Below are 17,031 nucleotides of genomic sequence, written 5' to 3' on the forward strand. Positions count from 1 at the left end.
TTTCCTATGGGCTTGCTTCGCAAGACGACAATGTCTTGCGAGTTCCTGCTGGTTTTTTCCCCTCCCCCCCCCTTTTCTAAGCCGTTTATCCGCTAAGCCAATAAGCCGCTAATAGCGCTAATCCGCTAATCTGTCAATGGGCTTGCTTCGCAAGAGGAAACGAAGAGAATGTCTTGCGAGGCACCACTGTACATGGGAGGTCTGGGGGCAGGAATCTGAGCATCCTGGACCCTGCCCCATGGTTCTCTTTGCCCTCCACCAAACACCCCTCAAGTGGAACAACAGAGATCTTTACATTTCCCTGTTTCCCAGCCAAGTTCATCACACCCTTTTGTCTTCATCTGGGTTTGTTATTTCTGGAATGGCTACCTGTCTGGCACTCAGGTATCAGGATGCCAGGGATTATCACTCAGGCAGAGGGGCTGCTGAGTAGCTGAGCTCACAGGTCTAGATGAAATAAAAAAATTCCTTCCAGTAGCACCTTAAAGACCAACTAAGTTAGTTCTTGGTATGAGCTTTCGTGTGCATGCACACTTCTGAAGATATCTGAAGAAGTGTGCATGCACACGAAAGCTCATACCAAGAACTAACTTAGTTGGTCTTTAAGGTGCTACTGGAAGGAATTTTTTTATTTTGACTATGGCAGACCAACACGGCTACCTATCTGTAACAGGTCTAGATGAATTTCTGAAGTTTTCCCAGTGAGCCAGTACAGATACATTGATCAGTATCGTGCAGCAGAGGCCCTTTGAATACATAGGAAGAAACTCTAATGAGGTGTTTTGTGGGGATAAATCACAATAGTGGACATTTGTTTCTGAGTAAGCAAGCAGAGAAGCAGCAGCGACCCTCTGAGATTATTTGGAAGGGATCACTAAGGATCATGTAGCCCAACCCCATGCAATGCAAGAAACTCGGGATCTCCCTGAGCTGCCCTGAGCCTAGCAATCCAGCCAGCAAGCCATCAGACGCGCAAGTTGATCCGTCGGAATCCGGGCAAGTGCGCTGCCTGCCCGTCCCGTTGCTCCACGAGAAACTACAACCCCCACAATGCCTTGCGCCCAAACCCGGGCTTCTCCCATCATTTGATTGGCTAGGACTTGTTGACAGTGAGAGATTGGCGCTTTCTATTGGCCGGGGAGCCCGCGAAAGGCGGGCTTCTTCCTTTAGTCCCGCCTCCAGAGGCTACGCTCTGTACTCGGGCCAATGATCGCCGAGGCAGCGATGGGACTGGCGGCGCGGCTGGCCAATGGGCGTGAAGGCGCGAACGGGGAGAGTTTCGAACGGAGCCGCGGCGCCGTGAGGGGAAAAGAGCGGCGGGAGCTCTGAGGTGGGAAACGTGAGGTAAGAAATGGAGCAAAAGGGCGGCTTTTGTGAGGGGGAAAGTGGCGGGAGGCGATGTTTTTAGGGTTTTAATGGTGCCTGAAACCTCCCTAGGCTCCTTTCCCGGGCGAAGAAGCCTCGGTCGAGGCGCCTCGGCCCACTTTGGCGCGGAACTCCCCGCACGTAGAAAAGGAGCCCCTCAGGGAGAAAGCGCGGAGGGCTTGACCTAATAATAATAATAATAGTAATAATAATAATTTATTATTTATACCCCGCCCATCTGGCTGGGCCTCCCCAGCCACTCTGGGCGGCTTCCATAGAAACCAAAAATACACTAAAATATCACACGTTAAAACCTTCCCTGAACAGGGCTGACTTAAGATGTCTCCTGAATGTCAGGTAGTTGTTTTTCTCTTTGACATCTGATGGGAGGGCGTTCCACAAGGCGGGCGCCACTACCGAGAAGGCCCTCTGCCTGGTTCCCTGTAACTTGGCTTCTCACAGCGAGGGAACCACCAGAAGGCCCTCAGCGCTGGACCTCAGTGTCCAGGCTGAACGATGGCGGTGGAGACACTCCTTCAGGTATACTGGGCCGAGGCTGTTTAGGGCTTTAAAGGTCAGCCCCAACACTTTAAATTGTGCTCGGAAACGTACTGGGAGCCAGTGTAGGTCTTTCAGGATTGGTGTTATGTGGTCTCGGCGGCTGCTCCCAGTCACCAGCCTAGCTGCTGCATTCTGGATTAGTTGCAGTTTCCGGGTCACCTTCAAAGGTAGCCCCACATAGAGCACATTGCAGTAGTCCAAGCGTGAGATAACTAGAGCATGCACCACTCTGGTGAGACAAGGGCAGGGAGGGTCTCAGCCTATTTACCAGATGGAGCTGGTAAACAGCTGCCCTGGACACAGAACTGACCTGCGCCTCCATGGACAGCTGTGAGTCCAAAATGACAGTTACCCCATTCAGGACCAGGGAATCCTCCACACCTGCCTGCCTCCTGTCCCCCCAAAACAGTACTTCTGTCTTGTCAGGATTCAACCTCAATCTGTTAGCCGCCATTCATCCTCCAACCGCCTCCAGGCACTCACACAGGACCTTCGCCGCCTTCACTGGTTCTGATTTAAAAGAGAGGTAGAGCTGGGTATCATCCGCATACTGATGGACACTGATAAAATACTGATGAATACTGATAAAAGATAAAGCGATAAATAAAATGAAGGAGGGGGAGAAGAGAGACATAGAGACGGTTCTTCTCCCTCCTGCCATGAAGCTGGGGTTCAGGACAGAGCCAGGAAAGGCAGGGGGGAGCTGCGGAACTCCCTGCCACCGGAGGCAGCGATGAGATGGCGGGCGGGAGCAGCCAAAGGCCACAACAGAGGGAGAGAAATAACTATATGGAGAAGCAGAACCTCTCTCCCCCCCCATATGTGTGTGTGTGTTTAATCTATATAAAGATAGATTTAAAAGAGGATTAGAACAATTCACGGGGGAGAGGGTTGGGGCTGGACTAGATGACCCCCAAGGTCCCCTTCCTGTTGGGTCTGGTTTCAAACCCTGAACTATCTTTGCAATAGAGAGCCAATGAATTGCAGACAGGGGGGATCCATGAAAAGATCTTTATTTTACCTAAGTACAGTGGTACCTCGGGTTACAGACGCTTCAGGTTACAGACTCCACTAACCCAGAAATAGTGCTTCAGGTTAAGAACTTGGCTTCAGGATGAGAACAGAAATCCTGCGGAAGCAGGAGGCCCCATTAGCTAAAGTGGTGCTTCAGGTTAAGAACACTTTCAGGTCAAGAACCGACCTCCGGAACGAATGAAGTACTTAACCCGAGGTACCACTGTACATGTACAGAAAGTGTGGCCGGCCCTGAAGGACTCTTGGTAACAGGCTTTTAAACATTCATTTTCTCCTTACACCTCCTGCAGAAGCAAATAGAGCTGGTTATTTTATATAAAAACAGGACCAGTAATCATTTCTGACCCCACATGCCCACTCTACAATTATCTTATTCTGCTCTTGCGAGAGGCAAGGGATCTCTGTGGTTCTCCCATCAGAGGCAGCAATGCTTCTGAATACAGTAGTGCCCCGCAAGACGAATGCCTCGCAAGACGGAAAACCCGCTAGACGAAAGGGTTTCCGTTTTTGAGCTGCTTCGCAAGACGATTTTCCCTATGGGCTTGCTTTGCAAGACGAAAACGTCTTGCAAGTGTTCCGATTTTCCCCCACTCCCCCCCCCCTTTTGCTAAGCCGCTAATAGCCTTTTAGCCGCTAATCCGCTAAGCCATTAATAGCCGCTAAACCGCTAATAGCGCTAAGCCGCTAATAGGGTTGCTTCGTGAGACGAAAAAACCGCTAGACGAAGAGACTCGCGGAATGGATTAATTTCGTCTTGCGAGGCACCACTGTAGCAGTTGCTGGGAAGTGTGCTTTTTCTCTAAGCTTCTTGTGGGTTTCCCTGTGGGGCATCTGGTTAACGGGATGGGCCCCCATTTAGCCTGATCCAGAAGCCTCTCCTTCCTTAAGCGAAAAGACCCAGGCTGTTTTATGCTGCTGTCCCAAGGCTAAAGGGTCTGCCAGTGTAAACTAGCCTGGGTGGGGGATCAGGAATATCAGTGGCTTGCAAAGATAGGCAAGGGATGCAAACATGAGTTCTCCTTCTAATCTCGGCTCTGCAGGCAAATAGACCACACCTGTCAACACATAACTGACTAACGCACCTGCCTCTGACTTGTAGGCGCTTTGCTGAGAACATGGCGTTTGTTACTCCGAGGAAGCGAAAACGCAGTATTGACAGGTGAGATTGCCGTTGCAAGTTTTCCGAGAGCTTTAGCTACTGTTGTGACTTGAAAAATCAGAGGGATTTATTTTTATACATGTATTACTGTTGGTTTTGGGATGCTACAAAACGATTGGAATGTACAACATCCTGCTCTCTTCCTCTTAGGTACTTTCATTCTTCACTTTCCGAATTAATGATTAAGAAATTTGGTTTAACGTTGTCCAAATTGGAGTAAGGTGTATTGTAAGTGTTATGTACTGAAGTTCTCACCCTGGGCCAGCAGGGGGATACTGTAGATAGTTTTTCACTCAGGTCCACATATGCAAATAAGGGATTGAAAGTGACATTCAGTGAATGGATAGTTACAGAAGTTTGTTACAGTTACGTTGTACTGGAGCTCTATATAAGCAGGCTGGCTGAACCCTTCAGTTCAGTTCAGTTCTGTTCTGGCCTGTGAATAAACAAGAGCTGTTTGAAGAATCGCTGTGTGGTCTGATATGTTCACACACAACTCAACAGTAAGAGACACTGTTGTGTTATTTCATTTAGATCCAGTTTGTGATCTCCAATATTTTGCATAATTTCCTGTGATAATACAGGGAACTAATTATGTTTCTTCTGAATTCACTGATTGCTTAACATAATTTAATAGGAAGAACAGAGGAAGGAGTAGGAACCCATATCCTTACAAGTAAATCTTTATAACTTGATTTTTTTTATCATCTTCCAGTATGTATTTGTCATCTTACACATCTATCACATGTGGAAATGCACCAAATTTCAGTATCTTCAACTGGCTAATCTAGCTCTTTTAAAAGATTGCATAGATTCTGCTAAAATTAGAATGATGTCATGTGCAAAAAGTTTTATTCCCCCCCCCTTTAAGTAAAGAGTCAAATATTTACTTTATATTGTTGTAATGGATTACACTTCCTCACACCAGCCAGACCCCAATCCCCAGTCCAGTGCCCGAACCGTCAAGGATGTAATGACTGTCCCTCAGGAGCCTCTGGGTAATGTAACGGAAATTCTTACTGTGATTTTCTTTTCCCAGAGTCTCCTGAAGGACAGTATCCACCACACTGGGAGAGCCTTCATGGTTCACCAGTTGTATCTGGAGGAAGCAATTTAAACTCAGTGCACTAACTTTTCTTTTATATGGTCTGTGTATGATACTGTGAGAGCCAGTGTGGTGTAGTGGTTGAGAGCGGTAGTCTTGTAATCTGGTGAACCGGGTTCGCGTCTCCGCTCCTCCGCATGCAGCTGCTGGGTGACCTTGGGCCAGTCACACTTCTCTGAAGTCTCTCAGCCCCACTCACCTCACAGAGTGTTTGTTGTGGGGGAGGAAGGGAAAGGAGAATGTTAGCTGCTCTGAGACTCCTTAAAGGGAGTGAAAGGCGGGATATCAAATCCAAACTCTTCTTCTTCTTCTTCTACTTTGAATATGGAGTCGTCACCGGCTACGGTTGGTGTTTTACTGTGTTATGTTTATGCATAATGAAAATAAACATTAACTTTACATTTTGCAGCTTGTTACTAGTACACAGGAATCCAGCGAAAAAACTGATGATGGAATTCGCTAAGGGTCTGCCTATGACAGATCCTGCAGGACACTGTACTGTATCTCAGATGCTGAGTTTCCAAGATGAAGAAAAAGAAAATCAAAACCTGTCCCAAGCATCAAGAATATCACAGAAGCTTGATAAGTCTCCACTACAAGCAGCCAGTGTGCCAAAGGGGATACAAAGGGAGTTTCCACAGAGAACGTCTCCTGAGTGTGGCACCGCATACAGTTCCATTGTACCCCCCAGCTCCTTTTACAACAAAGGGAAGCAATATCTAAACCTACTGGAGAGGAAACTAGCAAATGAAAGCCATCCTCTGAATCCAAGAAATGATGACGGGAACCTACCTGTTGCCAACAAGACTGAGACAACACAGCTGAAAGTGATGACAAACAAGAGCAAGCCTTCAAAAGCATCCAAGCGGCCTGCTGCTTCCAGGCAGGCCAAGGCTTTGCCGAGAAACACCAAAAAAGCCAAGGTAGAGACGGTGCTTCCCAAGCCTGTGGAGGGGAATAAGGATGCTAACTGTGCTATTCAAAATAAAGTGGAGACTCCTTTTAAAGTCTTAAGCATGAAATTCAAACCTGTGCCGAAGCTCCAGACGGGGGCAGCATTCTTTGCCACTGGAAAGAAATGGCAGTCGGGTTCTAAGAAGATACTTTCATCTCCATCGTCCCCCTGCTCAGTTAGCAAGCCCACAGTGAAAGAGAGACAGGGCAGACACCCGGCTCATTCCAAGCTCTTCTTGTCCACTGAAAGCAAAGCAACGGAAGCAGACAGGAAAGGAAGCCCCAAAGAGAAAAAACATGATCGTGTGGAAGATGGTGTGAAATTGATCTGCAATACAAGCCAGGAGACTGTGTGTGAAGGGAACCTGTTGCAAGATACCAGCCCTCTCCAAACGTCTCATTCTGGTTGCTCGGAGACTCTGGTAGAAAAGGAAGCTGATGCTGGAACTCAGGTATGTAGAATATATGAAAACTGGTAACCAAAGTTTGCATTTATGGAACTTCTGCTGCGATACACATTTTTGGAACTTCGCTGTGTGTAGACAATGTTTTGTCCATTGAATATTTATGTAATTTGTATACTGCCCTTCACCCGAAGAGTGATTCAAACATAAAAATACAAAATGAGAACAGAAAATACATAATGCATAATATAGCAAATACAAACCAATAATCCCCCTCCCACAAACACATTTTAAAAAGCCATAGAATGGTAATCAGCCAGATGCCTGGTTGAAGAGAAATGTTTTCACTTGGCGCCTAAAGATATGTAATGAAGTTTCCTAGTGAGCCTCCCTGTGTGGAGCAATCCACAAAATGGGAGCAGAAAATGCCCTTGTGTTGTCACCCTCCCGACCTCTTGTAAAAGAGGCATAAAAAGAAGGGCCACAAAGGATGATTGCAGGGTCTGGATCTGTTCATATGGGGAGAGGCGATCCTTCAGGTATTATGGTCCTGAATGGTGTTGAATGCACTGTACATCAGCAGGTTATATGCCATCCTTTAATTCTTTTTTAAATCTCACAAGCAAGCAAAGAACATTAATATAACACAGTATAATAAACACTTTATATTAAAACAGGTGTTAAAATCAGTAAGATCCAATAAAGCCATAAATTAAAACTACTTCAGAAAAAAATACTGAAAGGCCAAGGCCAAAAATTCATAAAATTTGATATCTGGGTAGCCTGTCTGCTGTAGGCTTTCCATGTATGAGATGTCTGAATTGGGGGTGGGGGAGGATGGGAACACCTCTAGTCACCACACATTTTAACTTTCAGCAACTTGGAGACTTGAAAAAGGGTCTCATAATGTTCAGCGTGCTCTGGTCCATGGGGTCACAAAGAGTCAGACACGACTAAACGACAACAACGTTCAGCAGTAAAAATGAGGAATTTGCAGAAATCTCTGCCTTCCATTCACAGAATTCACTGGGTCAACAAGCCTGTTAGCATGGCAACAGTTTTATATATGTCACTATGCCATGGTCACTCTGGCATTCCATGACATCTAGTGAATCTTATTAAATCCCACCTTTCTTCCATGACATGGAAGGTGGTGTTTGTAGTGGTGGTTTTCTCTTAAGCCACTGACCAGACCTAGATCTGTGCTTTTCAGCAAGGTTGCTCCATTGCTTTTCTTCATATCATTCCCTGAGACCTTAAATGGAAACTTCTGAAGGGGTAACCAAGTAGCAAAACTTATTATTGGGGCACCTTGAAAATTTGCCTACTCGAAAAAACATTTGTCTTGTTCATTAGGACCCTCAAGAAATCTTGCAGGGATCACCAAAAAACGTGGACAAGCATGAGACTGCCTCTTCCAGCAAGCTTTCTAGTACGATAATCAAGGATAAGCGTAAGTAACATTGAGAATATATTACAATTTCAGATGCATCTGTTCTGTGGTCATAGAAAGCTTGGTAGGCCACCCTATCCTGTTCATCACAATATTCTGAATAGAGAAAGTTCTCCGTGTCATTGGGACCTGGGACAAATTGCCCATGGAGGATAGAAATCACAATATTTTTTTCTTTCCTCAGAGCCATCTTCAGCAAGTGACACCCATCCATTTTTCAGTACGCCTTCCAGCAACAAAAAAAGGTATGACAATCTTGTTCTGATATTCAGTAGTGATATGTAGGTGAAAAGAGTTCTTCAGTTTTGATACTTTTCTTTATGAACCTGTTTCCCCCTGTGAATATTTACTATATAACCCATTACTACAAGATATAAATTCCTTAAATAAATTTCAGGCCACACAGTCTCTCAGATGAGCAGTCTTCAGCTGTCGCATTCAGTCCAGTAGGACAGAAGGTCCCTGCCATTCTGAGAACCAGCAAGAAAACAAAGGAACTGAGCAAAGATCAGATGATCATTGTGAGTATATTTCTGAATATATTGTTAATGACTTGCAGGTCAACTAATGCCATGCAACTTGGAGCTTCTATTTTAGAATAAAAAAGCCCATCTTAGCTGCTAATCAGCTTTATATGCACTCCTAAATCATTGTACAGTGGTACCTCGGGTTACATACGCTTCAGGTTACAGACTCCACAAACCCAGAACTAGTGCTTCAGGTTAAGAGCTTTGCTTCAGGATGAGAACAGAAATCATGTTCCGGCAGCGCGGCGGCAGCAGGAGGCCCCATTAGCTAAAGTGGTGCTTCAGGTTAAGAACAGTTTCAAGTTAAGTACGGACCTCTGGAATGAATTAAGTACTTAACCCGAGGTACCACTGTACATGGAAGTGAGAGCTGGACCATAAAGAAGGCTGATCACCGAAGAATGGATGCTTTTGAATTCTGGTGCTGGAGGAGACTCTTGAGAGTCCCATGGACTGCAAGATGATCCAACCTCTCCATTCTGAAGGAAATCAGCCCTGAGTGCTCACTGGAAGAACAGATCGTGAAGCTGAGGCTCCAGTACTTTGGCCACATCATGAGAAGAGAAGACTCCCTGGAAAAGACCCTGGTGTTGGGAAAGATGGAGGGCACAAGGAGGAGGGGACGACAGAGGACGAGATGGTGGGACAGTGTTCTCGAAGCTACCAGCATGAGTTTGACCAAACTGTGGGAGGCAGTGGAAGACAGGAGGGCCTGGCGTGCTCTGGTCCAGGGGGTCACGAAGAGTCGGACACGACTAAACAACAACAACAACCACTGTACAGTTTTTTCCTGATGACTCAGGCTGATTTAGGCATGGCAACATGGTAACTCCCTCTTTCCCCTGACAGGATGCTGGCCAGAAACATTTTGGTGCCACCGTCTGCAAATCATGTGGTATGGTCTACTCAGCTGCAAGCCCAGAAGATGAAACACAGCATGCCCAGTATCATCAGCGGTTCCTGGAAGGAATAAAATATGTGGTAAGACACAAACTAAATGCACCATGGTATCCTTTGTGAATTGATTTTGTTTTGGACAACAGAATTCCCTAGAGCATACCTTGCTATATAGAACAGGGAGTTCTTAGGAAACTGAGCACAAATGTTATCTAAGTTCAACAATCCACACACTCCAGCATTTTGTGTGACTTGCCATATAAAAATTATGGAAGTACTTCACTTGAGTGTCTTTCGCATGGCTGAGACTCTTCCTTGTGCCTTCCAGATGTTTTGGAGTACAACTCCCATTGTCCCTGAATATCAGCCTTGCGGGCTAGGACTGATGGGAGTTGGAGCCCAACATCTGGAGGGCCAGAGGTTGGGTAAGACTACCGTAAAGGGACATACAGGTTGTTTTAATCATGACTTTAATATATATAGTGGTTTACAACTCTCACGAATTAAACTCTTGGGGATCTACACTTTTTGCCCCCTTCTGTCTTTTTCTCCTTTTGATAGAGCTGGAAGAATGAACATGTCGCTGCAGAATTCTGGGATGGAAAAGTTGTCTTGATTCTTCAGGATGATCCAAAATATGCCATCAAAAAGGTGCGGTGCTGACTTTTCTTCTAGTCTTGCTCCTCCAAATGGGAGTGGTCCGCTACTTGATGCAAAGGAAGAATCTGGAGCATACACTCCTGGTTCTTTTTTCTTTTAGTTGTGGATTGACCCTTCTCACAAAGGTGGGTGTGGTTCACCCCAAACAGCTTGGTAGGCCTGCAGGTTGGAGATTCTCCACAACTGGTGTAAAATATTTGCCCTACCTCCAAGTAAAATGAACTAATTTTAAAGTGTGTACAGTGGTACCACAGGTTACATACGCTTCAGGTTACAGACTCCGCTAACCCAGAAATCGTACCTCCTATTAAGAACTTTGCTTCAGGATGAGAACAGAAATCGCACAATGGCGGCAGTGGGAGGCCCCATTAGCTAAAGTGGTGCTTCAGGTTAAGAACGGACCTCTGGAATGAATTAAGTACTTAAACCGAGGTACCACTGTATGTGTTCTTTTTTAAAAAAAAATAAAATAAGGGAAAGTCTCCACCTTCCTCACCATATCAGTTCTATTTCCTTTTTCTGGCTCTTTTCCTTTTTAGCTTGTTAAATTTGAATTTAAATAAATTACTTTGTTTGGAGCAAAATTGGGGTGTTTTTTCCAGCCACACTTCTTGTATTGTTACAAAAAAAATACACCTGTTGCCTCAGATTTTAGGATTTACCGTATTTTTCGCTCTATAAGACACACACTTTCCCCTCCAAAAATTAAAGGGAAATGTGTGTGCGTCTTATGGAGCGAGTGCAGGCTCCTTGGCTTCAGCGATAGCAACGTGAAGCCTCCGAAGCGCAGTGGGCGCGCTCTGGAGGCTTCGGGTTGCCTTCACTGAAGCCTCCGGAGCGTGGCGGGAGCTCCCGCTGCGCTCCAGAGGCTTCGGGTTCCTTTTGCTGAAGGGTAGATGCCCCTTCAGCTAAGGCGCAGCGCCCCTTCAGCTAAGCAAGAGGACAAATGGAAGGGGCTCCGTTTCTCCTGCCACTTCGCTGAAGGGGTGCTGCACAGAGGGGGAGAATTTTTTTTCTTGTTCTCCCCCTCTAAAGGTGCGTCCTATGGTCGGGTGCGTCCTATAGAGCGAAAAATACGGCAATCAAGAGTTCTTCAGTTGTTTCTGCGGATAACTGCTGGTAGGCACAGTCGCAATGTATTTAGAAAATAATGTTTGTTATGACCTGGATTGAGTTTTGTCTGGTTTAGTTGCTGAGCTTTATATATCGCATTTTCCTTGCACAGGCTGAAGCTGTACGGGAGCTTGTAGATAACGAGCTTGGATTTAAACAAGTTGTGTTGCGCTGTCCAACCCAAACATATCTGTTTGTATCCACTGAAAAGAAGATTGTTGGCTGCTTAATTGCTGAGCCGGTCAGACAGGTGAGTAACTTGCCAAGTGGAAAGAGCGATAATCTGGATCAGGGCAGACCCTTGATACAGGAGTTCATCCTTAGAGGTGTTTATGACTTGGCAAAGAGAAGGAGCAATGCAGTTGACTGGACCTCTTTCAGCCATGTGTCTTGCTACTTGAATAAAGCAAACCACTTTAGTTCTAAGAACCCAGTCTGCTGGTAACTCTTACTGCACTGAAAGCAGGATTTTGTCACTTGGAGCAAACTCTTTTGACAGTATGGAAACCGTTTAAAAGCAGTTGGGAGTGTCTGCTGTTCATTCTTAGATGTGAAGGGAAACATTGCTAGAAATGGGAAGTAAAAGTTCCTCATCAAGTTTGATAAATGTGGAGTGGAGCTCTGAGACAGGAGGACATAGCCCGTGTGAAACCTGGGTTGTTTCTGGGGGAGCAGTTGTATCGGGCTGCTCCAGCTCGCTACCTGGCGGATATCCACTACGTGGAATACCGCAGGCTATTTACTGCGGCTAGGCTGAATGTTCTTGACTCGGCGGTCCTGAAGGGAAGATATGGAGGAGTCCCATATGACCAGAGATTATGCCACTGTGCATTGGGTGAGGTAGAATTCACAGAGCACATTCTATTGAGCTGTCCCTTCTACAACAATTTAAGACAGTATCTTATAACTCCATACTTACCCCAGCTCAGTTCCCAACAAAGAGGAAAGCAGACAGCATATCTGCTAAATAAGTCTTCTGGGAAAACAACCTTGTCAATGGCTAAATTTCTTTTCCTGGCACTCAAGTGTCGGAAACGTATAACTGAATGCTTGGACGTGGGTTATCTGTGAGAGGTCTAGTACTGTGGCCCTACCTTATTTATGTACCCCCTATGATGTTATAGTTTATAATTATTGTGTAATGTTTTAATTCTGACTATCGGTCGAATAAAGGAAATTGATTGATTGATTGAGTGGAGCTCTGGCTGCAAGTCTCCACTGTGCCTGGCAACTCCTCTTTCTGCTTGTAGTTCTAGGTCCTTGCTAGATGGGACTCAGCAGGCTTATCCTTTCCTTAGCTAGTGGATTCTGTTGGGTCAGTTCCCTTTACGGAGAAAGAAGTGTCATCTGCTTAATGAAAGCTGCACAATATACCTCTTCAAGAGCATTAAATTGCTCTTGTCCTAGATAAAGGAAAAAGTAAATGGGGAGGAGAGGCCAATTGCAAGAAAAATGAATATGCACATTTTCTCTGCTGTCTTGTATGTCAGAACAAATCTGTCTTTTAGAGCCTTTTAGCTGGTCCCTTATTCTGACCTAAGAGCATTCTAAATGAGTTTCTGGGCTGGTCTCATTCCACTGCGGCTCTCCCCCAGAGATGAGCCCACTCACACATTCCCATGCTTAGATGGCTGGCTGTTCATAGCATTTAAAGTGTGGCAATTGTTAATCTGTTGCTGTAAAAATAGCTTCTTAAAGGCTAACAAATGTTTTATGGATAACATTTGTAGGTAGCTCTCTACTTCAAGAATAATTGAGGCACTTCTGGCATTTGGTACAGACGCTCCAAACATGATGCTTTGGGCATTGTGGTGCGTCCCATTGAAGCCTTGCATAAAGCGTGCTTTGTTAGAGGCTTGCTGCTGTTTTCCCCACCCCACTGCCTTGTTATGAGCGTATCCTGTTGTTCCTAGGCTTACCAAGTGCTTTCAGAGCCTCCACCAGTGTCAGGGTCTCCTACTAATGACAGTCTGGAGCCTCAGCGTGCCTGGTGCTGCTCAACAAAGCCAGAGAAGGTGTTTTGTGGGATCAGCAGAATCTGGGTGTTCAGCCTGATGCGGAGAAGAGGCATTGCCAGTCGTCTAGTGGATGTGATGAGGTAAGGAAATGTAATATCTGAAATAAAAGTAGAGAGTGTTCTCAGATATGACCTTCTGGGATTACAGCCAGTTTTCAGCTTGCTTTAAAGGAGGTTTACCAGCAAGTAATACTTAGGAGCTTAAGATCTGGTGTATGAACCACATACAGCAGGGGGTTGAGAGAACCTTGGACTTAACTGCCTCTCTGACTCCCAAGCCTGGTGCACATGCTTTGGTCAGTGATAGTTTGGGGCTCTGTATAACAGAAACGAAACAATCTTCGTTCCTCCTCACCCCACCCCAAGGCCCACTTTCTGATGCAGATCACATCCTTGCAACCACTCCATGCATAAAACATTCTTCGTGAACCAAGGCTTGTGAGAATACATTACCATACAAGTATGCCCCAACCACGAGAGGTTTGCAGATCCTATACAACACATTGAAGCTTGGTGGGAGTCTTAAGTTTCCGATAACACTAGTTTTTTAAAACAAGCTTCTCCTTCTAATCCAGAAAAATGTGCCCACTGATTGTGAGTGTTCAGTGATGTGGGAAAAGGCACTCCTTGCATGTCTGGTGTGTTCCCCATTTCTTTAATACTGACAAATTTAAATATACAAACTGACCGTAAATTGAAATGAGCATGAAAACAGGACTGGATCCTTGTGTTACATTGATAACTTTTCTTTTCTTTTCCAGACGTACATTCTTATTTGGCTCTTTTTTAAACACCAACGAAATTGCTTTTTCTGACCCCACACCAGATGGCAAGCTATTTGCAGCCAGGTATTGCCAAACACCCAACTTCCTTGTTTATAATTTCATTAATTAAGCTCAGTTGAGGGTGTCTTCCTACGAAGATTCAACAATCTATTTTGTCATTTTCCTTGTGTTATATTCTGCATTTTAACATTGTAATATAAATTAGGAGCGGCAACAAACCATGTTTGTGTTGCTTTAAAAAGTTTTATTCTGAAAGTTGAAACTTTCAAAGTTGATTGTAAGTTTTAGATGGTACGAAGAGAAGGCCAATTTAATCTATCTACAGCTGACATCTGCTTGAGCTATTTGTATCCTCTGCCTCCAGCGTTCCAAAACTTTGAACTCCTTCTGTCAAGCCTATTACTATAATAGAAGGTTGGCTTCTTTGTTTAGCCGGCTGGATCTGAGGTGAGAGTTTGAAGCCAGGGGCCAGTGGTCCTCCAGATATTGGACCTAATGGTCAGAGATGACTGGAGGTGTAGTTCTGCAACATCCAGAAGGTGACTGATTCTCCATTCTTGCTTTAAGCTAAAGAAAGTCACTCTTGACAAAGAGTAAAATCTTCCTTACAGAATGGAGGTAGGAAGAGTCTGAGATGTTCTAATGCTGCTATGGGCCAGTTAAATATTCTTTTTGCACCTGTTGGTAGCACTTGAGGCTACTTTTGCAATCCTAAAGCATTGGGTTTTGAATCCTGAGCCTGCGTCTGGGAACTGCTGCAATTATTGCACTAAACCTTGTTCGAACGAGTCTGTTCAAATAAAATATTTGTGTAATTTCGTCTCTTTGTGTTCATGTCAATATTGCTGTGTCTGGTGGGGTTTGTTGGCTTCCATCTGTCTTGGGAGACGATGGAAAAGTATGCCTTTGTGGGCAAAGTCTGTTAGGAATATGATAGGGGTGCCAAAAAGTCTGGCCCATAAAGAGAACTTGTAGCAGTCCTCACAAGTTTAAACGGGGTTAAAACAAAAATCACCTATATCCTTTCACTTGTAATGAAAATCATTGGTAGCTAACTTACTACACTATTGTCTTTTCTATATACCCAGATACGCTTTTCTATTCTATGTGCTCCAGAAATGTAATAATAATAATTTTTTATTTATACCCCGCCCTCCCCAGCCAAGGCCGGGCTCAGAGCGGCTTACAAGCAATAATAAGAACAAGATGAATGATTACAACTTAAAAACAAAAATAAAATACAACATTAAAATAATGGAACATTAAAATATTAAAATGTAGCCTCATCGCAGGAGGAGAAGGAAAAGAAAAAAGAAAGGGAGGGAGGGAATCAAATTGGCTCCAAGCCAAAGGCCAGGCGGAACAACTCTGTCTTACAGGCCCTGTGGAAAAAAATCAGATCCTGCAGGGCCCTGGTCTCGTGAGGCAGAGCGTTCCACCAGGCCGGAGCCAGAGTTGAAAAGGCAATGGCTCTGGTTGAAGCCAATCTAACTTCCTTCGGGCCTGGGACCACTAGGGTGTTGTTATTTATGGACCTTGAGGCTCTCCGTGGGGCATACCAGAAGAGGCGGTCCCGTAGGTACGAGGGTCCTAGGCCGTGAAGGGCTTTAAAGGTCAAAAGCAGCACCTTAAATCTGACCCTGTACTCCACCGGGAGCCAGTGCAGCTTGAAAAGCACTGGGTGAATATGCTCCCATGGCAGAGACCCCGTGAGGAGCCTTGCTGCAGCATTCTGCACCCGCTGGAGTTTCTGGGACAGCTTCAAGGGCAGCCCCGCGTAGAGCGAATTACAGTAGTCAAGCCTGGAGATGACCGTCGCATGGATCACTGTGGCCAGGTTGTAAAGCCTATAAGGCAGAGAGAGAGAGAGAGAGACTTCCACTTGAATAACAGTGGCTGAAAAGAACTGAAAAGCTCCCTCCCTTGCCAATTAGATTGCTAAGAGAATGTGGGGTCAGAGATAGAGAAGAGAACCAGGTGTAGATTTTTGTGTGAAAAGAGGTAGGGTTGATTCTGATATTGATCATCGATTACTGGGCTGAGCTTGTGTTTAGTGACACCGCCTGTAATTCTTCGTTGTACCTGTGGTTCCTGCTGCAGCGGTTGGACCACAATCTAACTAGAATTTCCAACTGTACAGTTCTCTGATTCTGATTCTGTGTCTGCCTTCTTCAGCCATGTCCTTGCACTCTGCTCTAGTTGATAGTTTCAGGGTCCTGGGGCAGGAAAGAAACTAGATCCCACAAACTTGGGAGTAGGCCCACCTCTGCTCTTTTGTGCATCATTCTGTTTATACTACTAGTGGCATCTGTTGGGAGACAATGGAGTTGCAGTGGTGCCCCGCAAGACGAATGCCTCGCAAGACGGAAAACCCACTAGACGAAAGGGTTTTCCGTTTTGGAGGTGCTTCGCAAAACGAATTTTCTATGGGCTTGCTTCGCAAGACGAAAATGTCTTGCGAGTTCCTGCGGGTTTTTCCCCTCCCCCCCTTTTTCTAAGCCGCTAAGCTGCTTATCAGCTGATCCGATCAGCAGATAAGCTGCTAATAGTGCTAATCCGCTAATCCGTCAATGGGCTTGCTTCGCAAGACGAAAAAACCGCTAGGCGAAGAGAATCACAGAACGGATTCTTTTCGTCTTGCGAGGCACCACTGTACTTGTATTGAAATGACAGAAGGAAAAGATTCACAATGGGCAAACACCCATTTCCAGCCTCTTGAAATGGAAAGGGGAGTTGATCTCACTGAAATGGAGGTACAAAAGCTGGAAATGGGGCCTTGCTTTGTTATGTAATTTATCTTTTATCACCTAAGAGTAGGCTTCCTGGCTATCCCTTTCACTATGGCCTTGAGCTAATTTTCTGCTTCGCATACAGCCTGTTTGCTGAAAATGGGACTTTTGCCAGAAGGGTTTAAAACTACAGTGGTACCTCGGGTTACATACGCTTCAGGTTACAGACTCCGCTAACCCAGAAATAGTACCTCAGGTTAAGAACTT

The 17,031-nt window shown here is 45.3% G+C and overlaps 1 protein-coding gene across 2 annotated transcripts; it reads left to right on the top strand.

Annotated features, from left to right (window-relative positions):
- The first annotated feature begins 1,192 nt into the window (after positions 1–1,192).
- ESCO2 (establishment of sister chromatid cohesion N-acetyltransferase 2) lies at positions 1,193–14,853 on the top strand. Of its 2 annotated transcripts, none has more exons than XM_083494407.1 (11): positions 1,193–1,344; positions 4,061–4,120; positions 5,635–6,631; positions 7,940–8,036; positions 8,221–8,281; positions 8,434–8,557; positions 9,413–9,544; positions 10,022–10,111; positions 11,346–11,483; positions 13,147–13,331; positions 14,012–14,853. In XM_083494407.1, exons 2-11 carry the CDS (start codon positions 4,077–4,079, stop codon positions 14,142–14,144), a joined length of 2,001 nt encoding a protein of 666 aa, XP_083350533.1. In that variant the 5' UTR covers positions 1,193–1,344; positions 4,061–4,076; the 3' UTR covers positions 14,145–14,853. The 2 variants fall into 2 exon arrangements, with proteins under 2 accessions (XP_083350533.1, XP_083350534.1); XM_083494408.1 differs by having other exon boundaries at positions 1,249–1,344; positions 4,002–4,120.
- The last annotated feature ends 2,178 nt before the right edge of the window (positions 14,854–17,031 follow it).

This window comes from Podarcis liolepis (assembly GCF_965112155.1).
Source record: "Podarcis liolepis genome assembly, chromosome: 3".
Lineage (NCBI taxonomy): Eukaryota > Metazoa > Chordata > Lepidosauria > Squamata > Lacertidae > Podarcis > Podarcis liolepis.

Bases quoted from the DNA above. Each gene is read 5' to 3' on its own strand.
- ESCO2 (XM_083494407.1), top strand. From the start codon at position 4,077: ATGGCGTTTGTTACTCCGAGGAAGCGAAAACGCAGTATTGACAG. The intron at 6,632-7,939 runs GTATGTAGAATA...CTTGTTCATTAG, and splicing joins AAGCTGATGCTGGAACTCAG to GACCCTCAAGAAATCTTGCA. The intron at 8,558-9,412 runs GTGAGTATATTT...TTCCCCTGACAG, and splicing joins GCAAAGATCAGATGATCATT to GATGCTGGCCAGAAACATTT.